The following is a 26,895-nucleotide window of genomic DNA, read 5'->3' on the forward strand; positions in this document are numbered from 1 at the left end:
CTCTCATATGCACTCTCAACCTCGTTCTCACCCTTGCTCTCCCCTTACTCTCCTCCACACTCTCACATTTGTTTCCCCTTGCTCTCATCCTCGTGCTCTCATGGGCTCTCTCACCCATGGGCTTTCTCACCCATGTGCTCTCATTGCACACTCACCCTCATTTTCACCCATGTGGTCTCATCAGCACACTCACCCTGGTTCTCACCCATGTGCTTTCATCGGCTCTCCTACCCTCATTCGCACCTATGTGCTCTCATGGGCACTCTCACCCTGGTTCTCACCCATGTGCTCTCATGGGCACTCTCACCCTCGTTCTCACCACTGTGCTCTCATTGGCACTCTCACCCTCGTTCTCACCCATGTGCTCTCATTGGCACTCTCACCCTCGTTCTCACCCACGTGCTCTCATGGGCACTCTCACCCTCGTTCTCACCCATGTGCTCTCATGGGCACTCCTACCCTCGTTCTCACCACTGTGCTCTCATGGGCAATCTCACCCTGGTTCTCACCCATGTGCTAGCTCTCATCGGCACACTCACCCTTGTTCTCACCCATGTGCTCTCATCGGCACACTCACCCTGGTTCTCACTTATATGCTCTCATCGGCTCTCCTAACCTCGTTCGCACCCATGTGCTCTCATGGGCACTCTCACCCTGGTTCTCACCCATGTGCTCTCATTGGCACTCTCACCTTCGTTCATCGGCTCTCCTACCCTCGTTCGCACCTATGTGCTCTCATGGGCACTCTCACCCTGGTTCTCACCCATGTGCTCTCATCGGCTCTCCTACCCTTGTTCGCACCTATGTGCTCTCATGGGCTCTCTCACCCTGGTTCTCACCCATGGGCACTCTCACCCTCGTTCTCACCAATGTGCTCTCGTGGGCACTCTCACCCTGTTTTTCACCCATGTGCTCTTATCGGCTTTTTCACCCTCATTCTCATCTTTGTGCTCTCATCAGCACTCTCACCCTCTTTCTCAACCATGTGCTCTCATCGGCTCATTCAACCTCGTTCTCACCCATGTGCTCTCATCAGCACTCTCACCCTCGTTCTTAACCATATGCTCTCATCGGCTCATTCACCCTCGTTCTCACCCATGTGCTCTCATCAGCACTCTTAGCCTCGTTCTCACCCATGTGCTCTCATCAGCACTCTCACCCTCGTTCGCACCCAAGTGCTCTCATCGGCTCTTTCACTCTCGTTCTCACCCACGTGCTCTCATCAGCACTTTCACCCTTAATCTCACCTTCACCCATGTGCACTCATTGCAATCTCAATCTTGCTCTCAACTGCCGTCTCAAACCTCATTTTAAAACATAAAATTTACATACTTTCATGACACCAGACATGGAGGTTCTGGTGTTACTCCTCAAACTGGATCCTAGTGCCAAACGCTTAAATTATCATCTCACAAATTCAATATATGCTCATTCCACAAAATGTTTAAGTGTTTTCAATGTCATCTTGAGGATTAAGGAAATAAATGTCAAATCAAATGGATGGATTTTAAAAAACTTTGCCGTGTATAAATTCAATAATTTAAAAACGGCTTGCTTCAATAACCACAGAAACATTATTACATAATCATGAATGATTACAGAATATATTGGTGCAAAATATGATGCAAGTTTTTGAATTAAAATTTTAAAGGGACTAGACACCAGATGATACAATTGCAAGCAATCTACCTCATCCTATCTCGCATTGACTAACTTAAGCTTGTTTTGAGGAAATACTGTGTTTGCCGATTTCAGAACCATGTGGTGTCTTGTCCCTTTAACTGTATAAACAAATTATATGATGACGTAAAATTAACCATTACCTTAACTTAAAACATTAATGCAAGATGTTTTATTTCATACAAAATTAACTTCTAAACGACCTTTTTCTAGATTTAAGTCAAAATAATGTAAGCCAAATGCAGAATTCCAAATTTTTACAAGTTACTCCTGAAAGTTTCATAAACAAATCTTTGGCGATTTAAACAAAAATTTAGGGGGTGAATTGTTATTTGGGCAGTTAATTGCAGCAAGAATCTTTGGATCAATTTCGTACCCTAGAAGGTACTTACAACAGAAGTCAGCCCTGGGCATACCTGAATTTTTTTAACCGTATGCCTGCATACTTGGCTGAGGTACCGACATTTAAAGGTCTTTTCTAAGTCTGTTTTATTTTTGACGGGGTGGAAGTGTGACAATTGTCCTGTCCCTTAGATTTATTTCAGAGAATACACTGATACCATTGTCAAACATTTTCAAGATTCTGAACTCCAAAATTCAGTGAAATTACGACAAACCATTAAAGAGACACCCATAGCCTTCGATTGTTATTTTTGATTTCGACATTTGAGCACTTGCCATTTCGGGAGCACCAGAAAAATTTGTACGCTCAGGTGAACTGGCCGCGTATGCCTAGGTACGTGCCTGGTAGTAGATACAAAATCGCTCCAAGGAATATTGATGGAACCACCCCCTAGGACTAATTTCTACAACAATCAAAGTAAGTTAATAGTAATAAAATATTTTAGCGATAAAAAAATTCCCATTGTTTTGGTGAGAAAATGACGTTCCCACAGACATGGGCCTAATGAGAGTGAGAACCGCGCAGTAATTTTGTACCTAGGAGAAATTATTAACTGTACTTGGTTCCATGAAGTTTTCATGAGAGGGCCCTGAGTCTGACCCAAGTTCTACAAAAATCGTGATCAGAATCATGATGTTATTACTGGATTCTATATATGAGCTATTCAAATGCAAACAAGTGACAAATGGCAAGAATATGATCTGTCATAAAGAATGTTGAAGTCTTGGAACTATCTATCATGTTGAAACAAGATCCTCTTCTCTTACTCAGAACTCCTAGCAATGCCATGTCTCCGACAATGACGCCTGATGGGTCTAACATAGCAGCCACAGCAGCGTGGTTTTATCAAGGAAAGGAATCAGAAATCAATACAGCTTACTGCTGGCTTTTACCATTAATATTTACATGTTGTTATTTGGCCTCAGTGACATTCTCTCCAGACTTTTCCCTGTTATTATTTGTCATAATGAGATGTGACAAAACGGTGGTAAGATTTCCTTTATTGGTGATACTGTTAAATTATGCTTAAAATTGTAGGGTCTATTTTTCTCCACAGATGTTCGTATTCTGGCTTGATTTTCAAGCTCAAGGTTTAGTATTAGAATACAAAAAACATCCATAAGGTGACGACCAATATAGTCTGCTGGCTGTTACCTGACCCATATTTAAATGGTCCCATTCATGGTGCGTTAAAATGCAGTTTTTACGAAAAAATAATAAATTATTATGAAATAAAGAATGGCAAATCAAAAGGTATGTTAAAACTAAGATACTGACAGCTAAAACCTTTTAACTAATGTTGGTATTAGTTATGATATTATCTTTGAAAACCACAATTTTGGATTTTTTGCAAAAAGGAAGGTTGTTGCGTGCGTGGTTGATCACATTATTACGTGATGTTACCATAACAATAAATATATATATATATAATACGTAGCCTTACAAAATCAAAGCAAAAAAACAGTTTTCTTATTAAACTATGTATTATGGAAAAATCTGATTAACAGAAATATGACGCGATCTTAATGATGTGAAAGGAGAAAAAGCAGTTTTCCAGTTTTTCTACCAAACATTACCTTCTTGAATCAACAGATATCACATACAATCTACACAATCAAATCATATGAACACTTCCACGGTTCTCAGAACCGACTCGCTCTCAGAACCGAATGGCGGCCAAAATGGACGGTTCTAATTGGTTGAAGCTAATGGTTAAAATTTAACATTTTTTAAAAAATATTATCAAGACATAAGGACACTGGTTGCTAACATCTCCATTTGGGACAGTTCAGCCAAAAGTTATTGAGAAGTCTGTACTTCAGAGAAATTTGATAATTGATGTTTTAAATGCAGTTTTTATCTATGCATTGCTTTTTAACTATCTAAAGCATTGATATTGATTTTCAAATATTAATCTTTGAAAAGCATTATAGTATTGACTTTTATTAACTCCTGTCATTTCTTATGCATAAATTATGTAAATTATTGTAAAAGTAAATGCTGAAATAACATACACTTACATACGAGTATGTGTTTCAAGTTTTTGTGTAATCAAAGCTATTTAGATAATAGCGTCATTCATCAGTCTAGCATCAAGTAAAAGAGATAAATACTTAAAGAATATTTTAAAACCGACCAATAGCTGGTATTTAAAAGCTCTATTTTACTGATGTATAATGTACCGATTTTCCCTGATATAAGTAACACAGTGTACTTTAAAGAATATGTACCTGCTGGCATGCAGTCACCAAGCTTATTGAACTTAACATTTTATCAAGAAATACACAAATCTTGAGTAGAGTATATAGCGATAAGTTTATGCAATCTTTCAAAATGATATGATGCATTAATGTGTCACAACACATATTGCTAGGCCCAAGGTTTTTTTATAAAAAATTTAGCCATTTCAACCCTATAAGTCCAAAAAAAAAATAGTTTGGTTAGGGTTACACCCTTTTCAAAAACAGGTAGGCTAGGTGGGCTTTTTTTCTCTCTTTTTTTAAATTTATATAAGCTTGATGTAAGAATGTTCTTGTCATCATTGGAGAATGGTGTTAAAATAACCTTCTGTATAAAGCTTTAAAGATTTTAAACTTCATATTAAAACACACACTTTTTTTCTTTTCTTTTTTTACCAACTGACTAAAAAAACAGTATGGTCGGCACCAATTTCGTAGGTAGGGTCAGGTAACGCAAACTAACTGCACTCTTTTTTTAGGCCTTAGAGTTCTAAATGGAGTATTCCAAATTAAAGGGGGAATACCTCTAAAAGTGAAAAGCCAGGCAAAACTGCTTTAAAAATTCATTTAAACTCGAGCACATAATGCAGTTATGTTCTCAGACACCATGAAGTTAATAAGAGCCATAAGCTGACGATAAAGTTTCTTCATTTTGCATTGTCGCTGAAATGGCATATTTGAAGTATTTCTGAATAGGCCTGCAAGGGTATGGATTTTGCAATTGATGATGATATGTCAGTATCATAGACGACAAAATGCCTATGACAATACCACAATACCATTGTTTTTTCTTTAACAAGCCAAGCCATAAATGAACTATCTCATCTTTAGGTGAAATACCTCTAGAAGCAGAGTCCCGAGGATGTCATCCGTTATCAATCCTGGCTTGCTCGAGGACACGTGACTCTGTTGTACAGCGGAGTCTCCCTCCCCTCCTGAAAATAATGGAATAATCTTACATGGTAATGGTTCTATGCAGTGAACAAGTCATACCCCCTCCAGAAAAATACGAAATAATCTTATATGTTAAAGGGTCTATGCAATGAACAAGTCATACACCCTCCAGATAATAATGGAACAGTCCAACAATTATTAAGGGGGGGGGGGGGTTGTTGGCCTAACAATTCGGCAGTATGACTTGATTCAAGAAATGAACCATAAGAACCAGTCTCTCACTCCCCCTGAAAATAATGTGATTGGATTTATAACATGGACCTTAGTCAAATACTAGGACCTCTATGTCACCCCAGTGGTCAGAGAATTAATCTGACTCTTAATTAAGAATTTGCAATTCAAAGAATTTACCTAGCAATAACATTTGAAAGTTTTTCTCCTGCACATGGAAGGTCCAGACTCTCGAAAATGATTTCTCCATTATTGTGCAACTATTCAGATACAATATGGATTCAAAACGACATAACTTGTTACTTTAATATGCCAACTCAACAAGAGCATTTTAGCAACTTCCCTGAATGAAATCTCAAATGAAAATGAAATTGATTTATCCCAGGGTACACAATTATTTCATAAAAATGTAATATTTCATGGAAATGATTGAAAAAAACTTGACAATGTAATCAGTGTGTATATTCGTGTTGGTAATAGTTTTCTTAAATCATAATATTTTTTATAGGTAGTATTTCCTTAAAGGTTAGTTGGGTTATCACGACTTTGCAGAAAGGTTATTTTCCTACTTGAATAGTAAAATACATATTGTTATCTTCAGTGTTTACACATTGTAACTTATCGCACAAAAATAAGTCGTATATCAATTCCCAACAGTAAACACTCTCTATTCAAAACTGGGGAATTGTGACTTCAGACATTTATCATAGCGGATTTAAAGCTTTAATTTTAGTTTGCATAAAGTTGTATCATAAATTGTGTCGACAGAATGATACAACTTGAGTTACAACTTGATAGATACATGATTTTTTTTTACTTTCCATTCAAAAACTCCTCATTATATATTTATAATATTGAAACATCTAAATACAGTTAAAGATGGATAACATTTCTACTAACGTTTGTGCTGTACAAACGCAGTAGGGCATGCAAACAAATTCCATAAAGCGCACTCACGCTCATTGGTAACTTGCTCGCTTGCCCTACTGCATTCATACACCATAAGCGAAAGAAAATGCGACAATACTTATATTTACATTTTAAATAATAATTCATTACGATTGAAAATAAGCAGTATCTTCTGCGTCTGAGTATTCGTTCTTAACGAAGTGTAACCTACAAAAAAACTTTTGTATAAAAGAGTAGCTGATAAAAAATTATGTGTATATCATATATCATTGGGTAAATGACGTCAATCTAATCCAACCAGACGGCTATTTTGAAATAAACAATGATGTCATGTTATTAAATATGAACATCAAGTTTTATCTATACTGTGAATGTGCTCCAACTAAACAAAAAAAACATCAATGTGAGCATTTTCAAAACCATTTTCCACATTGGTTTGTCTATAGATTTATGGCCAAATGTGTATGAACACATCATTGTACACCATACCTTGTTTAATCTGTTTTATTTGCTTGACAGTCTCCTGTAGAATGGCACACTTCTCTGGTTTGAGGGCGAAGGAGCCAGACATGTCCGAAACACTCGCCGAGATTATGTCCGCCAACTCCTCAAAGTATTGATTCTCTTGGTCCCGTCGCCGACGCTCATTGAGGCACTTGTTTCTGCAATGAGATGAGAGAAAATATTGCAATCAGACGAGAGAAAAATATTGCAATCAGACGAGAGAAAAATATTGTGATTGGACGAGGGAAAAATATTGCAATTGGACAAGGGAAAAATATTGTAATTGGACGAGGGAAAAATATTGCAATCAGACGAAAGACAAATATTGCAATTGGACAAGGGAAAAATATTGCAATCAGACGAGAGACAAATATTGCAATTAGACGAGGGAAATTATTGCAATTAGAAGAGAGAAAAGTATAACAGTTAAAGGTAACATTTTTTTCATTTCTAAACAGAGGTTATATACGCCCATTCTTCAAGTCAGGGCTGACTACCTGTTACGTCACCTCACTCATTGAGACACTAAAGTGTTTCTGCAATTAGACGAGGGGGGAATAGCGAGACAAGAGGAAGTATTCCGTACAATGTCATACAGTTATCATAGACATCATCATGGTTTTTTGCCGATAAGCAGATATTCTATAGGAAAACTCCTTGAAGAAGTGCATGGTTCTCATCACTGATTTCTGTTGAAGGAGGACTGTTGCCCAATGGGGCACGTGTTTCTGTAATAAATGTTTGCACTTTTGTATAATGCTGATGACAATGGAGGATTTTTCAAATTTTCTATTCATTAATTTTTGAAATTGATTCCAAGGCCCAAAAAAAAGGTTTGGTTATGGTTACATCCTTTTCGAAAACAGGTAAGGTAGGTAAGCTTTTTAAAAAATTTTTTTACTAGGCTTTATTGTCATCATTGAAAAATGGTGTTAAAGAAATCTTGTGCCAAAAGGTTTAAAACTATAATTTATCGATTTTTTTATTTTTTTCAACAACCTACTTTAAAACCAGTAGGGTTGGCTCCTATTTTGTAGGTAGGGTCGCTTATAAACCGAACCAAATGTTTTGGTTTTTTTACGCCTAATACACCATTAAAATAGTTTTATAAGAGTATTTTTCTAACAAGTATTAGTAGTTAAACTACTGTGGGTATTTGATACTATATACATAGTTTTCTGTTCAATTAAATTGTACGTAAATCAATTCTAACGAAATGCACCAATAAACACGGGCTGCCTCGGCCTGTGGGCAAGGTAAGGCGAGGCCTCTCAATTTTCTGTATCATGCTACCTTGAACTCTGACCTAAGTAAGAGGAAGATATATGTACAAATAAACTGATATAAAAAATCAAACATGACATTTTGTTTTTTCTTAATGCAGAAAATATATAGGCCAACTCGTTTTCATCTCGTCGCTGCCATCAGAGCTTATGTTCCCCAACTGTTAAAAGTAGCAGTTGCCTCAACGTTATATTTCCTTGCCTACCACACACTTTTCATGTACAGAATACATGCGGCGACAGATATCGGGCACAATATAATCATAATATAAGGGCACTATTGCATAATTCTAACACAGATGTCGAGGATTAGAGTTAAGAGTACATTGATGCATTTGTCACATAAATAAGCCAGGGCAGACATGCAGCAAACTGTAACAATTAGCAAAAAATGGCAGTATTTTTCTAATCTGACGTTCATTTATTAAACTTCAGTATATTTTTTTAATCAGGCCAATCGGTAGATTTCAACAGGGAATTGGCCAGTAGACAAAATATAATTTTGAACACTAAGCTGGTTAAGAGGTCAATATAATATTTCGTCCAATGAGAAGGCAGTATTTCACAAGTTTTCTAACACATTTATTTCAGTAAATCAGCAGTCAGCAGTTATTGATTTTAATCAGGTGAAGTGGTAAATATGAACAGTGGCCCAGTCAGTGTGAAGTTTACACAATATAATGTAGACCACTAAAAATATATGATGATTGTAATACTAGTATGTTTCTACACAAAATGAATGGTCATTTAACGGTGTCTGTGAACGTTTATTTTTTTTAAGTATTGTCATTCTAACAATCTATATAATTATAACCATTAATAAAGGGTTATTAGTATCAATTTCAAATTAAAATGGTTATATAAATGCAACAAAAACCATTTATTTTGGTAAACACATACTAATAACCTTAAACAATTACATAATGATACTTATTAGCAATCATAAAAGATAGTAATTATGTGAAGAAGCAGCTCGGCATTGACAACTTGAGCCGTCAGAGGATGGGATAACTGCACTGAATGATAGCATAATTGACAAGTGGAGCAATTTGAAGGCATGTTTAAGTAATAGTTGCCACGAAGTAAGATCTTAATGATTAAGAATGGGCAGAGTGAGTGTAGCCCTTTTTAATTATAAAATTATTCATTCAGGTCATCTAACTGACTTAGAATACAACCTCATTAGCTGACACATCGTAAACGCAAAATCCAATCCAACACAGGGAATGTGTATCTGATGAGTGACAGTAGGCCAATCTTTAAACATCCCCGAATGCTGAAATTCTTAATGATTAAGTAAAGTTCTTAATGGATGCCTATCTGCAATTCCATTGGCTGAGAATGTAGGTTGTATTCTAAGGTCAGGATAGCTATGAAAATATGGACTATGCTATCTAAAAGTTACAAATTTTGCATCAAATTATATACTGTAAATGTCCTAATAAACATGCAGGCCCTTATAGAAATGCTAAGAGTCTTTTCGTGGGTAAATTTCCCGATTCTGCGCCATGAAAAATGAATACATTAACCCTATAGCCCGCCCCAATTTTAAGCACCTGCTGACGTCATGCATGTACGGGAAAACCATACCCTATTGTATTAAATAACTGTCATGATAATATTGCCGAAAGTTGTGTTTTTGATGTATTGGAGCCATGTGTTCAGTGGACCATTTTATTGTGTTATGCACCAGTCAATTGTAACCCCCCCCCCCTTTTTAGGTACAGCTAAGCCCGGGAATGAGCTCTGCCCTGCCGGAACGAACTGCTGCTAAAATCCCCGCCAAATGCCCCACACCCCAGGGACCCTAGATAAGGCCCATTCCCCGCTTTTTTTGGGTGCAAAGACAAAACCAGCACATTCACCCGGCACTGCCGGGCCTCCTGGGAGGTAAAAACAATGCCCATTTCCCCGGCTATCCCCGGTATATCCCCGGGAGCCGTGGTTAAAATTGACTGGTGCATTATACAGCAGAGTATTTTTACAGCTATAATGCAGCTGATCAATACTGATCAGGATCGTTTTTGCATGTTTTTGACGTGAATATAGCTCTTTAAAAAAGTTAAAAAGTTTAAAAGGGTTGGGGGAAAAATGGTTCTTGTTTAGAGCACAATGACTCACTGTGCATTTAACAGGACATATAAGGTAGATAGTTACATAAATACATAATGCCATCAACTTATTTCCCATTTTTGATCTCTTATTTAGAGGATTTTGTCATATTGCTTACGGCATGGTTTGGAAATGCAACAAAAACGCACTATCGGAATGATACGCTGCAAGCAATAAGTATTAAACCAATTAAATGCTACTTCTGCAGTGAAAGTTTTTATCAGGAAATGGCATATTTTGTACAAAAAAAAAAAAAAATTCCACCATTTTAATGTCCCGAAGCTATCTCTCTCAATAATGTGACAATATAACGGCAAGGGGAAAATTGCTGCTAGGTGCAGCACATTATGGCAATATAATGATTCTGTGCATTACTGGTAACACATGCCACGCTTTTCAAAGTATCGAGCTTATATTTGGACCAGACAGTTGGTTGTAAATAGGGCGAAAAAGCCAGGTTCTGCAGGGCTTTATTCAATAACCATCTTGGATTCAATTTAATTTCTACAAGTGGAATCTATGGCTTCTGATTGGATTGTAAAATTATTTGGCCAATAGACTGAATGGAATCACTGAGGGGTGTCTTATTTGGATAAGAATTGTGTCATCTCCGGACTTGACAGATTTTATGAAACATAGAACTGGTAGCTGCATGCAGATTTCTACATAAGGGCTTAAAAACCTGACCCTTTCTACGAAATAGGCGGCCAGCCTAATGCTTTTATGGTCTGTTGCTTAAAAAAAAAATACGTAGTTTTTTAATGTAGGCTTTATAATGATAAATACTTGTATACTGATTTCTTTAAAGTCATTCACCGATGATGATGATAATGTTCTTAAATAAAGCCTAATAAAATAAAAAATAATATAAATGAGCTTATCTTCCCTACCAGTTTTTGAACGAGATGTTACCCTAACCACACAAATGTTTTTAAGGCCTATAATGTGTGCAATCCAAAGACATTCAAGCTGATGAATGCAATTATCTGATGCATTACTTCGACAAAGCAATCTATTTTACAAGAAAAACAATCACTACTTCAATTCTATCACATGAGCAGCTGTTAATATCGCATTTCTTTCAAACATGCAACAGTTCTTCTTTGTGAAGCATAATTTATGGAAATTTAGCCCTACAAAAGACCAACATAAAACATTTTCACCATTATTTTCATTTTCATTTTGCAGCCTCATCAGGATAACTTTGTTTATTTATGAAGTATTCATTATCTTGGAAGATACAATATGAATATAAATGAGCATCTTAATTAGTAATCAATAACATATGATACCTTAGAAGTGAAACAGTCTTACTCATGCGCAACACTCTCATACTTTATTCAAAGACTTATAAACTGCTTTATTGAGGGAGACGCCATCATATTCTCTTATTAAATCAAATAATAAATCACATGGATCCTGTCACTCAAGTCTTACAAGAGCTAGCGGAGTGGATGCCGAAGCTTTTTCTCGCTCGAGTCCACCAAGGTCTGCTCGCGCCTATATATAAGCTGCATTGTAGCTTGATTCTGCCATGACAACATTATAACTTAAATTGTGTTCAAAATGCCATGAGTAACATAGATAAAAGTGACTGTAATTCCTGGTCAAATCAAGACCATAAAAGACTTGAAGAAAAAATGAGATAAAAAGGATTCCAGTGTGATACTCTAGCTCTTTGCAAAGAGACCTCTTGGTTCTTTCAGGAGTGCTATACCCTAGATCTTTGCAAAGAGACCTCTTGGTTCTTTCAGGAGTGCTATACCCTAGATCTTTGCAAAGAGACCTCTTGGTTCTTTCAGGAGTGCTATACCCTAGATCTTTGCAAAGAGACCTCTTGGTTCTTTCAGGAGTGCTATACCCTAGCTCTTTGCAAAGAGACCTCTTGGTTCTTTCACAAGTGTGATACCCTAGATCTTTGCAAAGAGACCACTTGGTTCTTTCACAAGTGTGATACCCTAGCTCTTTGCAGAGAGACCTCTTGGTTCTTTCAGGAGTGCTATACCCTAGATCTTTGCAAAGAGACCTCTTGGTTCTTTCACAAGTGTGATACCCTAGCTCATTGCAAAGAGACCACTTGGTTCTTTCACAAGTGCGATACCCTAGCTCTTTGCAGAGAGCTCTTGATTCTTTCACTATCTTGTTGGAAAGCACTGATACACAGGATACAATGCCCACACATACACAAATGATCAAATTAAATAACGAAAAACAGATCATCTAAATGACCTTCAAAACACTAAAATGTCGCCCTTCCGTAAAAGAAGAGCATTATATCTTTTTTATTTATTCAGAAATAAATGGGGGGATGGGGATGGGTCAAGTTTGATTTAGAGCTTGGAATGGGGCCCGGACTTTGGCCCCATATTGGTCTGAAAATATCAATGGAATTTGTGAGAAAACGCCAAACAAACTGTTTATTAATTGTCATTATAAGAATGAGTACAAGGTAGCAATTTCCACATGAAAAGGTATTGATTTTTCTACAAGACTATCCAACTTCTACATGTTTTCCACAGGCACAAGTAGTTTAATGCAATTTTAAAGACAACATAGCAATTTCGTATTGACTTAAATATGGCTGAATTTGGTGGAAATATCTGAGATGATCAAGAAAGTCTTGTTGGATTCGTGGCTTCCTGGGAAAAAGAGCATCTAAAAGAGATTTATACAAGGCATATCAGGAAATTGCTCTTTGCACTTAAATTGTAGCTCAGAAGCCCCCCCCCCCCCCCCTTAATTGTCACCAATTGACTTTTAATGTCAATATGGGAGAAAAAAGTAATGAAATACGCTCAAAATGTACCGGACTTGAATTGTTATAAATGTCTTGAGGGAGTATAAACTTTAATATAAAAAGCTCCTCTTAAAATTAGTAGCAGGCTGACATTTACAACGACTATAATCAATGATTATTATAAGACTTTCACAAGCATTACATAGGCCATATTGAAAACTCTGGTGCTCACCATAACTCAACTGGTGCTATATTCATTTATATATGTTTACAGAAATAGCTTGTCCGCTTAGCACGTGGTTAGCATACTCACTTCTTTCCAAGGCCACCTGCGTTCGATTCCCGGCATGGGCGCATGCGAGTTTGGTTAGCGGTCGCCAAGCCTGACAAGTATGTTTTCTCTGGGTATTCCAGTTTCCCCCACAACACAAGACCACACTCTCGCACAACATCGTACCAAAGAGAGTGACTTAGTATAAGTTATAACTTTCTTCACAATCGTTGTAAAATATATAATGTTTAAATTAATCTGGAATGCCATGTTCATTTTAGGAGCCAGTTTTGTTTTTTTGTTCTTGTTTTTAAAACATTTAAAACTAATGCAGATGTGTTTAACTGCAACCATAATCCCTTAACATGCTTCAAACCCAGGGGGCCGAGTCAATGAAGATCTTAGAAGTTTTTAGTCCTATTGAAATTATTTGAAACATATTTTAGAGATCTGACCTTTAGGCAGTGATAAAAATTACCCCAAAGTTGAGGAAATAAACAAAATCAATGTATTGCTATTTGAGACAATTACACAGATTTAATATTACTGAAGTTAAGACTAAAAACCCTTAAAATGGCCCCCAAGTGCTTAAATATTGAAACAACACAAACCTGTGATATACATGTAGCTATTTCTTCCCTCGAAATATATACGGTAAAATGACAATTTTAAGCATTCTGCGACTATTTTTCTTAGGGCCCTGGCCCCATTCACAAAAAGGTGAAAAACAACAACAATGAAAGCATTATAAACAAACACTGAGTGTCAGTAACTTAGATAAATTCTGAAACCTATACAGAAATACATATATATCAAGACTTCCTATATCAATTTACATATATATCAAGACTTCCTATATCAATTTTTTTCTGCCACCCATCAGAATTACATGGAGGAAGGAAATAATAGTTGCCTGCCACTCTTAAACTCTTCAAAAACCAACATTATAAGCCCCTGAAACCATTCGTACCACTGGTGTTTGTTGTTTATTGAAGGGGCATACTGTTGTTGCAAAACAGATGTCGGTATGTTTGGTATCGGTCCAAGAAAATAGTGTGAGAACCTTCAGACATAGCGTGGTCTTCCTGATTTCACTTCCCAATATAATCCATTACAGTAATTCAACTTAATTCAGTAAATAATAAGTAACAAAAGTGAGGGAGCATATGCCACAAAGCTTATGAGGGATTTTTTCTTCTTTTCAGTAGAATAAGGGGCATAACTCTACATTGTTTTTTTTTACAAAAAAGGTTACGGACTTGCTCCATACATGCATTTTGCAATTATAAACATGTGTGTGATTGGCATATGCCCCATCGTTGGTAAAAGGGTGGTATGCAGTACAGTATACTTATAATCTTTGGAATGCAGAGTTAATACAAAACAGTTTAATGAGACCACTCTAGATGACATTCATTGCAGGTCTCCCAGCACATTCATACAAAATTATATTCTTTCGGCGTATATCCTATCTATTGGTGAGGGTAAAATTCCTTGTTTGGCTTCAAAATTTTGTGTATTAGTCACACATGGGGATGTGACGGGGTCAAGCCATTGTGCAGCCATTAAAAGACATGGGCAGACCTTTATAAACTCAACAACAGCAAGAGAACAGGGAGGTTACTGTCCCTTAAGAATTTCACCTGATTATGGTAGGTTATACAAAAGATGTCCACAGGTGTGTGCCGAAACAAAAAGTACCTATTATGATATTTCAGAGAAATCAGCTGCAAATTTTTAAATTCAGTTTAGATTCCAAGAATCCAGGTACTTAGCTACCCACTAAAGACAAGCACATGAGTCACATGTCAGTTTAAACATTATTTATTTTACAACAATTGTGAAGAAATAATAACTTATCTTAAGACACTCTCGTTGGCACAATATCACAAAAAAAGTCATGTAAGTGTGGTCTCTTGTTGTGAGAGAAACCGGAGAACCTGCAGAAAACCCACTTGTCAGGCTTGGTGACCACCTACCAAACCAACCAACCTGACATGCGTCCAGGCCAAGAATCAAACCAGGGTGTGCGCTTACCGGACAACCACTAAATTAGGGTTCAAGGGTCTAGGAGGACATTACAGTGCCAACCAACCTGACATGCGTCCAGGCCGGGAATCAAACCAGGGTGTGCGCTTACCGGACAACCACTCTGTTAGGGTTTAAGGGTCTAGGAGGACATTACAGTGCCAACCAACCTGACATGCGTCCAGGCCGGGAATCAAACCAGGGTGTGCGCTTACCGGACAACCACTCTGTTAGGATTCAAGGGTCTAGGAGGACATCACAGTGCCAACCAACCTGACATGCGTCCAGGCCGGGAATCAAACCAGGGTGTGCGCTTACCGGACAACCACTCTGTTAGGGTTTAAGGGTCTAGGAGGACATTACAGTGCCAACCACCTACAATAAATTCTCAGACAAACAAACTAAAAAATTCTCAGTTTCAGATCATGATAATACCATCATCACAGAAGTTATATGCATTAAAAGGCAAAGACAGAAGATCAGAACATTAATAAAGCTTGAACCATGTTTGTGAGCATTTGCTTTTTCCTCTATACATTTAAAATCTATATATATCAGACTTTCGACAATTTTTGGGGGGCCAAAAGAAGGCTTCTTCCTCCAAAGCAAGGAATATACTTTTCCCCCAATTTTTTTCCCTCCATAATCTCAAATATAAATGATTGTAGGTCAAGAATAAATAAATAAAATCAATTATTATTGACACTACATTGGGGACTGTGTTATGATACATGTATATCACATCATTTTGCATTAAAAATTTTTTTTTTTTTTCTGTCAATTGGCAAACTTCCTCATAAGCAAAAATGATGCCCAGGGCCCCAGCCCCATTCCCATAAAGTAGAAAGACAGCCCTGTCAGAATGGTAACCCGGTAGTTGGAGTTTAACTGTTCAATAACTATCATGCAGATAATGCACCAGTCAATTGTAACCACGCACCCCCCCAACCAATCACAGGTAAAATCCCTGCTTTGCAAAAACACAATGCTGGTATAATCCCTGCCAAATGCCCCTGCTCCCCCCCCCCCCCCCCCGGGACATCCTAGGTAAGGCCCAACTATTTTCGGCACGTAAACAAAACCACCACACTCACTCAGCACTGGGGGGTCACCTGGAAGGTTAAAACACAGCCCGTTTTCCCCACTATCCCCAGTATGCCCGAACACCTGCAGGGGGGGCTGCGGGTTACAATTGACTGGTGCATAAATTACAACACATTTCATTTATATCACATGCGTAAAGGTTGTTTATGGTACAAAACATTTTACACCACCCACTACGAACATGATTGAAATTATATAACCGCACTCATGTATAATTTAAATAAATAACTTGGATTGTGTGTGCAGTTTCTTTCATTTAACCATGAAGATTTTGTTTAGAGTAAATACATGACAAACTTCTCAACAGAAGTTCTATTTAAACATTTAAAGCATATGAAAAAAACGTTTTTGTTTTGTTTTGAAGTGCAATCTATAATCTTATCTTGAAACACATCACAGCGTTTATTTGTTTAGTTATATCATCACGGGTAAACAATACTACATCAGCAGAAACAATTTACACAATATACAATATTTATAAATTTATATCAAATAAAACATGAATAATAGCAGGTGTGATCATGCATTCATCAGCATCACAAATAAACAAGCCCCAAACTGCCAGGTAGATTTAAAACCTGAACAAATATCGGGAAGACTTCTGCACTTAATATACAACCACAATGACCCAGTTTCAGCTCTCCGCACTGGGTCAGTAGAACAACTTGCAGCTTAATTACACATTAAGCAGATGGAAAAGCTACTGTGTTGATGAGAGTAGAAATTTGCAATTCAATCCACTATACCAGCAACCTGTAGCTCATGTTAATAGGCTTAAAAAGATGACTACGTAATGCTGAAGAAACTACCGTCATTTACATAAACAAAGTGACATTGCTTTCAAGACTCGTACTGCTTCAGATACATCATGTAATTTATGCATACCATGATGTAAATGAAAAGATATTCATTTGAAATCATGCAAATTTTCAAAGATTTTAAGTAACCTCAAGAAATGTATTCCCCTAACAAGGTTTCATGCCCCTACCCACACCTCCCGACACCCCCCTCATAAATGAAGGTTTAAGCCCCTTCCCTAAAATTGAAAATCTCTCTAGCATAATATTATATAATTTGTTACTGAACAACATGAAGTCTCACTGTAATTCTCTGCATCTAAAACAATACAAGCAATTTATATTGCTGATAGCATAATAATAATGTCAATGGGCATAGAGGAAATAAGCCCTTTGAAATGTTCTTGACATCAAAGACACATAACTAGATGTCTTTTATTAAAACAGTTCCTTAATGCATTACAAGCAGAAATCCTTATGGCTTTTTGAACAAAACAAGACTGCCACTTTTCACTGTTTCTACTAAGGGTAAAAGAATTTCAAATTTATTTATTTCAATGGTAACAATATTGGCCTTATTTCATTATTGACTGCATTGTATAAACACTTATTTCATTGCAACTATGAAGATTATTTCATATATATAATGTGTGGACTTATTTCATCTGTGAATATAATGGACTTATTTGTCAGTGCAACAATGAACATTTATTTCACCTGTGAATATATAGACTTATTTCATCAGTGACTCATAATGAGGATTTTATTTATTTATCTTATCAGTGACTTGGGAGACTTATTTCATCAGTGACTTGGGAGACTTATTTCATCAGTGACTTGGGAGACTTATTTCATCAGTGACATCGGTGATGTATTTCATTAGTGACTTGTGTGACTTATTTCATCAGTGACTTTGGTGACTTATTTCATCAGTGACTTGGGAGACTTATTTCATCAATGACTTGGGTAACCTTTTTTGTGACTAATTTCATCAGGAACTATCCAGAGTGAGTTAAGACTGCTTTCATCAGTGACTAAGTCTTATTTGAACAGTGATTACAAGCATTCATTTCCAGAAAAATGAAGTAAGATTTTACACAGATGTTTTAAATAGCTTGGATTATAATATAATGCCTGATTCACCAGGAGGGGAACTGAATAATTTGGAACAAAACAATGATGATAGGTTTGTTAAGTTGTTAAGTTGTTAAACAGCAATTTTGAATGATTAAGCGTGGTACTTATTGAAGGTTGATAGGCGATTTCATTTGCTGGTAATGAAGGTAATAATCTCAAAGCACTTATTATTTTATCTGTTGTTTCTAAGACTATATTAACCGAAAACAATGCAGATTTCATTTATATTAAAAAGACTAGCTCCAGTTTTTGGACCACTATTATTTTTACGCTAATGCATCGGAAACTCTTATTTTACTTTTTGATACCGAAATTGCAGAAAAAGTACAATTAAAGTATAAAATAACCTGGTTTTAGAGGGAAGCGAACTCACACGGGTACAGTCAAGACAAACATACAAAACTGACAACAAGACCACTCACCCACAAGGAATCTTACATAAACTTAGGAATAACTTAATTTTAAGGCTTTCGTTGTAAAGCGTTAAAAGACGCTTTTTAAATTGTGGGCTTCACAGACAATATTTGAGCAACATTTGTTGAGGGTTTCCAGCTATTAGTACCCCTCCTTATGATTTGTCACACTTTATTTTGGCTTAATAAAGAGCATTTATACAAAACATGAGTGAGTCCATTATAAGACAAGTGTGCTTATCAAAGAATGGTACCACTAACGTTATGAATAAGGCATTCATTGCTACACATGACAATCATGTATCTACAGTATAAAACCTCCCTGCTCAAATTATGGACTTCAGCCATTCAAATCATACAGCCTAGTGATAGAGACTTAAAAATTAAAAGATATTCGTACACAAATCTGTACAAATCTGCAATAAATACAAGAAACAGCTCTTACACAGATCTAAATGATAACAAGCAAGATATTCAATATTATCTCTGATGTATAGTAAAATCTTCAAGTACAACACCACCGTTTATCAACGATCAATAATGTAGCTGTTTTTTTCATGGCTTTATAAAATAAATGATCTCATACCACCAGAGTTGGCTATTACCTTTGACAGTCATGTATAATACATTCAATGCATCAAAATTTAACCATCTGATGAAAAAACTGATTAATTTAGAATTATATAATCTAAGAATAACTCCTTTTTTAAGTTTAAAACAAGCTGTACTGTACATGAAAATCATTTCCAATGTCTACAGATAATTATTTAAACGGTCCATAATTATTACAAATTCAAATACCATGCATAACTTAAGACCTATCTAAATTACTCTTAAGTATACCTTGTTCACTGACCGGTCAATACACTCCAACGATTTGTATCAAGGTCGCTCTCCTTGTTAATATCCCAACAACACAAATATACCACTATATAACTTTTAACTTTATCACTTGCACACATTCTATTCCACAATTTCCCACTTTTTTCCAACTGGTGGTTCACTGTAATCCCTTATTTTTCACTGACACGGCTTTCCTAAGGGTTAAGGGATTCTGACCCTACTGTAACACACAGTCACACAGCATATACAGACGGCTAGTTCATGTTTTTACGATCCTGGATTCGTATTGAACAGCTGAGAGCACAGATACACATTCTGACTGGTATGGGAAAATACATAGCCTTACGAGGTTAAATTGTATATACCAGTCTATAAGTCAACATAGTACAGGTTGTGTACACATTATCTATTCTATTATCACTGACATTGAAATAAATAAAAGGAAACAATCAAGATATAATACAGATTAGCCATATACTGAATAGAATCTAAGGTAAAGCAAGCTTGCATGTATCAGGGGCAGTTCCAAGATTTTATCTTAGAGGGGGCGTATTTTAGGGGTTCAACTTGGGGCATGTGTCCCCTTCCTTTCCTCAGAACCATCAAAATATGATCTGAATTTTGGAGTAGGTTTTCCATGGAAGTTTTGACTAATTTTAGTCCTAAATGGTGCATTTTGCGTAATTTTATGCCAATAGTTCTACCGTATTGACTTGAAACATTCCCGAATACGTGTGACAGGTACAATGAAACACTAAAACAAGATAAGCATGGTTAATAAACACACCTTTCGGTTTGACAAATGCAGCAGTCATTTTTCACAGTATCATGGCACCACATTTTTATCACATTCTCCTGCAAAACCCATACCTCCAATACCTTTAAGTTTCAATTAAATAGAACCAACAGTTTGAGGAGGCGACTGGCTTCTCTGTTTGTGCTTTATAAACCAAATACTGCAGAGAATGCCGACCTAGAGCACGTTCAATGATGTCACACCAGGCAGTGCGCGTCTGCTACATACTTGAGGAAATTGTTCATCTATCAATATAGCATAGTTTTGTATTTATTTTTGTTTTTCATTGGACAAAAAAAAATAATATATATGATATTACTGGAGTGGCAAAGTGTTTTTATCTGGTGACCAGGTGGGTTCCCTAGCAAATTGGCTGTGGTAATACTAACAGAAAACTGTGTTTTCTAAGAAGTAACGATCGTTTAGATATTTAGTCTTCGATATGCGCACAAAAATCCATGAGCACCATTATCAGTTAAAAGTTACACAACACTAGATACATAAAACCACCAAGAACACTTTACAAGACTTTGTCTTAAGATGACCAAAGACAGCTTTCGATCTGTTTTTGTCTAACAATTAAGTGGGTTCAGAAGACTTCTGGACATGAATAGATGATTTAGAGGATGAGTGGAAGATTAAGTATATAAGATGACTTAGTATATGTTTGGAAGACTTTTGGACATAATAGATGATTTAGATGATTAGTGGAAGATAAAGGATATTAGAGGACTTAGATTACAAGTTTATATATAATTTAGAAGATGAGCTGATAATTCATGATCATAGATGACTTAGAACATGCGCGAATAATTAGTGGATGATTTAGACATGAGATTACTAAGATACTTAGGTAATGAGTTGATGATTTAGGGGCTGAGCCAATGAATTTAAACAGGAGTCAAACATGAGTCAATGTCAAGGGTGAAACCAAGTTTATAATTAAGGGCTTGAGGGAATGACATCAGAGGATGAATTAAAACAGGTATTGATTGTTTTAGAGATGAGTTAATGACTTTAACATGAGTGGATGACTTAGAACATCAGTGGAAAGAGCAGATGACTTAGGAAATGCATGGACAAAACACAACATTGGATGCCTAACAAGAGTAGAAGACTTAGGATGAAGGTGAATGATTTTAGTAAACTGTAGAAAACTAACTTAAGCGTAAGAATTTACAGAAGTAGATGACTTAGGACAGACACGGAGGTAAAATCTCAAGTGGATGACTTTGTTCAAGAAAGGATCGATGACATAAGAGCCAAAAGTGGATGAGTGTGATTTGCCAAATTAAACAAATGTATGGCTTTAAGTGCATGCACTGATGACTTTGGACATGAGCAGTTGCATGAAACTTAAAGACAGGATAGGATTACTTACGACAAGCTGTAAGCTTTCACAGGACATAAGTGAATGAATGACTCAAGAGTGGTTGAATTAAAACAGGAGTGGTTGACTAAGAAGCAAAGCCAAGATTACTACTAAAGACAAGAGTCACGTGTATGAATAACTCAGGAGTGGCTGAATTAAGACAGGAGTGGATGACTTAGGAGAAAAGCTAAGATTACTACTAAAGACAAGAGTCACGTGTATGAATAACTCAAGAGCGGCTAAATTAAGACAGGAGTGGATGACTTAGGAGGAAAGCTAAGATAACTAAAGACAAGAGTCACATGTATGAATAACTCAAGAGCGGCTGAATTAAGACAGGAGTGGATGACTTAGGAGGAAAGCTAAGTTAACTAAAGACAAGAGTCACATGTATGAATAACTCAAGAGCGGCTGAATTAAGACAGGAGTGGATGACTTAGGAGAAAAGCTAAGATAACTAAAGACACGAGTCACAGTTATGAATAAACCGAGGGCAGCTGAATTAGAACAGTAGTAGATGACTTAGGAGAACAGTAGATGACTTTTGACAAGATTTATGGGGTCATGAATAACATCCAAGAGAGGTGAGATGAGATGAGAGAAGTATTTGACAAACAAGTTTGGCAGGCTTGGGAAACAAAGTGCTGTTTTGGAAATTGCTACACTATTTGTTATGGTATGATTAAAAACTTTATCAATATTAAGTTAATATATTAAGTTTAATTAAGATATCCTAACAAACCATAACGTACAGTATGCCAAAACTGATACTTTTTCACATATGCTAACCATCTTACACATTAAACTCAGCACTTCTGTTCAGAGTTGAGTTTAAACCTCTACTACTTGCTGTCTAGGCTGGCTAGTACAATACACCTCACTATTGGAGATCAGAGTGTACGTCTATTTTGCAACCAGCTGCAAAGGGAGACAACTGCTATCCACGGCAAGAAAGCATGTGTGTTTCACTCAAGGCCAAGTTGCCGATTTATCATTGTTTACATAATGTTTTACGCCAAAGCACATATAGAGAATTGTATGACGTTAATAATGCTGCCCACAACTGCCTGAAAGTTACTAAAAACCACAGTTATATGACTCTTATCATAAAATATTGCTTGGTTGTTTATTTATCGTTTAAGAAATTGCAAAAAGCTAACAACAACCTGATGATTTTTAACCTTCTAGCTCATATGAATTTAAAACCGATACTGTCAGATATACTAGGTAAACACACACATTTGTGAACCAGAGATAGTAAAAGTTGAATATTTAATCTACTGAAGATTTAACAGGTTTTTTTGCTTCATTTTAAAGACTATTTTGTTGTAAATAATGGTTGCGAAGCATATCAGACTTAGGATAGGAGGGTACAGGGTTTGATAATAAGTATCTGTTAGCACCTAGGAATGGTCAATGGTTGTTAATCAAATGTATATTATACTATATAGCAGTTTTAAAAAAAATCAGCTGTACATATTTTTGTAGCTAAAAGGCTCTACAGAGCATAAATTGTTACATGATCATGATTGCGACATAAATAAAATAAATACCTTTCGATAGGCAATGAACTGTAACAAAGTAACTACATACAAAGTTTTTATAATGCTTCTTTAAGCAAATCAATAGTCATAATGCAATGTGACTCATTTACAAACATTTCAAAACAGTTGAACAAAAAAAACTTATAGTTACATACATATTACTTTTAAAACAATGCATCAAGCTTATAAATGCATTTGTTTAAGAATAAAAATTCCTTGAGGGAAAAAAACAACAACTAGAGCTGTCATAGGAGTGACGAATACCCCCACACGCAGCCTAGACACAGGAATGGTATACAGTTTTTAAACATTTTTAAAACAATTTCCATTTGAAAATAATAACATGAGCATAATATGCACTTTGTTTAATTCATTAAACCCAAATACTAAACCCATGTGCCAAAAATCATTTAAATACATTGACCCATTCACTACCATATTGAAAAAAAATAGGCTTTGAAACTGTATATGGTGTATTCGGGTGCTATTTGAACACATCAAAATGTGATTTATTTCAAGTATCTCCTTTGTGTTTTTCAAATTTCCTTTTCAATAAAACCTCAAATACTTAATAATACATTTTAGTTTACCCATGAATCTAATAGAACTGAATCTTTGACCTCACAATTACAGTATTTAGCACTTTTCCAACTTCCCCAGTAGCAGCTGTCATAGTAATATTATGCGTGGCTGTCAACGTTGATAGCACTCATTTTTTTCTCTCCGTTATTGCCGCTCCTGCTGTTGTTGTTAAACATTACATTTTCAGTTCTTGTCATATTTCTTCTCTTTCATCTTTGTCAGTCACCAAACCACGTTTGAGCATTTCAGTTTGTATTGTTGTTTTTTGTTTCAATACATCTTCGTTAAAAATCCTTTGTTTTTTTATCAGAATATTGATTTTGTCTGGTTGAAATGGTCATTGCTATGTCAGGAGTATAAACATGAGAGATACAGTAAAGTTGTGACCTTGTTAATGCCTAGTGAAGGATGAAAAACATTTGGCACGTAGCTAATTTATAAACATGATAGCATTCGATCTTCGTGCATACCGTGTTTTCCCACCATGTATAGAATAAGCAGTCATCGAAAATAGAATGTTGGATGAACAAGCCAAAATTCTGATACTATTGCTTTGCATCAAATTTTTTAACAAGCCCTGGTATATAAAATGCAGAATTTGAGCAAGCCTGGATTTTAACAGTGCAAGGGCTTGCAGGCTTGCGTCAATTTCGACAACTGTATAAGACGCACATGAATATTCCAAACAACCAATGTTTGTTGACATTTTAATATTGACAATGACCCCAGATAATTACCCTGGGCCTAAAAAAAAAAAAAAATTGTTTGGTTAGGGTTACATCCTTTTCAAAAATAGGTAGGGTAGGTAGGCTTTTTTTTTTTATTTTTTTTTTATTAGGCTTTATATAAGAATGTCATTTTCATCATTGGAGAATGGTGTTAAAGTTATCTTCTATATAAGCAATTAAGGTTTTAAACTACATATTGAAAAGCAAAAAAAAAAAGAAAAAAAAATTATTATTTTTTTTTAGTTTTTCATTTTTTTTTTTCAAACTGACTATAAAAACGTTAGGGTCGGCGCCTATTCCGTAGGTAGGGTCGGGTAACCCGAACCGAATGTATATTTTTTTTTAGGCCCTGGTATTAAAAACTGACATCAAAGTCAGTGTACCTTACCCCATACCCAAAAACCCAGCTCTAGCTAACCTTAATCCTGCATATTTATACGAATCATTGAAAAAATATGCACCAGTCAATTGTAACCATGGTCACCCACCCCCACCCCAGGTCCAGGGAATAGCTGGGACTTTGACTATCGGTCCTGCCAAGCCCGGGTAAAATCCCAGCCCTGCGGAGACAAACTGCTGGTAAAATCTCCACCAAATGCCCCTGCACCCCAGGGACCCTAGGTAAAGCCCATTCCCTGCTTTTTGGGACGCGAAGACAAAACCACCACATGCACCCGGCACTACCGGGCCACCTGGAAGGTAAAACCATAGCCCATTTCTCTCGGTATCCCCGGTATACCCCCGGACCTGGGGGGCCATGGTTGCAATTGACTGGTGCATTAATTATCATGCCTGAAGCCGTATTCGACTTCATGAAAATTTCATAATTTTTTAAATACCAGCTACTTTCTATCAGATTTATTCATATGCATATATTGTTTAAACCATTTTCTTGCTTTTTTCATATTTTTGGTGTACAAACATTGTTCGTTTTCTTGAAATTCAAATTATCACAAAGCAATTTTTCACTAAGATGAAAATTGTTACTAAGAAGCTAAATGAATACAGCCCCTGATGCAGTTCTTTTAATCAACTGTATCGATTATCATTTAAAAATTTGACCCTTACATGAGTTATATTGTCCGGAGAAGATCAAACGGCAAGCTCACTCTTATATTTAACCCCAAAACTTGGTTTTGTGGGGGAATAGCTGTTTTGTGGGGGCATTTTAAGTATAGGAATAACACTAATTATTAAACAAACTTTTGTCACAGATATCAGTTGTCTAAACTTCTCCATTATACCTAAACTTATTCCTGAGCATTTAAAACAAATAACCATCTGTCATCTTTTATGAAAATAACAGAACAGACAGTTAATTTAATAATAAAATGCAATGTGACTCATTTACAAACATTTCAAAACAGTTGAACAAAAAAAACTTATAGTTACATACATATTACTTTTAAAACAATGCATCAAGCTTATAAATGCATTTGTTTAAGAATAAAAATTCCTTGAGGGAAAAAAACAACAACTAGAGCTGTCATAGGAGTGACGAATACCCCCACACGCAGCCTAGACACAGGAATGGTATACAGTTTTTAAACATTTTTAAAACAATTTCCATTTGAAAATAATAACATGAGCATAATATGCACTTTGTTTAATTCATTAAACCCAAATACTAAACCCATGTGCCAAAAATCATTTAAATACATTGACCCATTCACTACCATATTGAAAAAAAATAGGCTTTGAAACTGTATATGGTGTATTCGGGTGCTATTTGAACACATCAAAATGTGATTTATTTCAAGTATCTCCTTTGTGTTTTTCAAATTTCCTTTTCAATAAAACCTCAAATACTTAATAATACATTTTAGTTTACCCATGAATCTAATAGAACTGAATCTTTGACCTCACAATTACAGTATTTAGCACTTTTCCAACTTCCCCAGTAGCAGCTGTCATAGTAATATTATGCGTGGCTGTCAACGTTGATAGCACTCATTTTTTTCTCTCCGTTATTGCCGCTCCTGCTGTTGTTGTTAAACATTACATTTTCAGTTCTTGTCATATTTCTTCTCTTTCATCTTTGTCAGTCACCAAACCACGTTTGAGCATTTCAGTTTGTATTGTTGTTTTTTGTTTCAATACATCTTCGTTAAAAATCCTTTGTTTTTTTATCAGAATATTGATTTTGTCTGGTTGAAATGGTCATTGCTATGTCAGGAGTATAAACATGAGAGATACAGTAAAGTTGTGACCTTGTTAATGCCTAGTGAAGGATGAAAAACATTTGGCACGTAGCTAATTTATAAACATGATAGCATTCGATCTTCGT

General features: G+C 36.1%; 1 protein-coding gene across 4 annotated transcripts in view; it reads right to left on the reverse strand.

Moving 5' to 3' along the window:
* Nucleotides 1–26,895, reverse strand: part of LOC128205468 (AF4/FMR2 family member lilli-like) — a 114,130-nt gene that overhangs the window by 56,966 nt on the left and 30,269 nt on the right. For 3 of the 4 annotated variants that reach the window (XM_052907122.1, XM_052907123.1, XM_052907121.1), the window contains exons 3-4: nt 6,847–7,019; nt 5,164–5,258 (exon numbers count right to left, since the gene is read on the reverse strand). In XM_052907122.1, the coding sequence (XP_052763082.1) occupies nt 5,164–5,258; nt 6,847–7,019 (268 nt within the window). Of the gene's footprint in view, nt 1–5,163; nt 5,259–6,846; nt 7,020–19,586; nt 19,880–26,895 lie in introns of those variants that run through there. The other variant, XM_052907124.1, reaches the window with a different exon arrangement.

This window comes from Mya arenaria, chromosome 10, assembly GCF_026914265.1.
Source record: "Mya arenaria isolate MELC-2E11 chromosome 10, ASM2691426v1".
NCBI lineage: Eukaryota > Metazoa > Mollusca > Bivalvia > Myida > Myidae > Mya > Mya arenaria.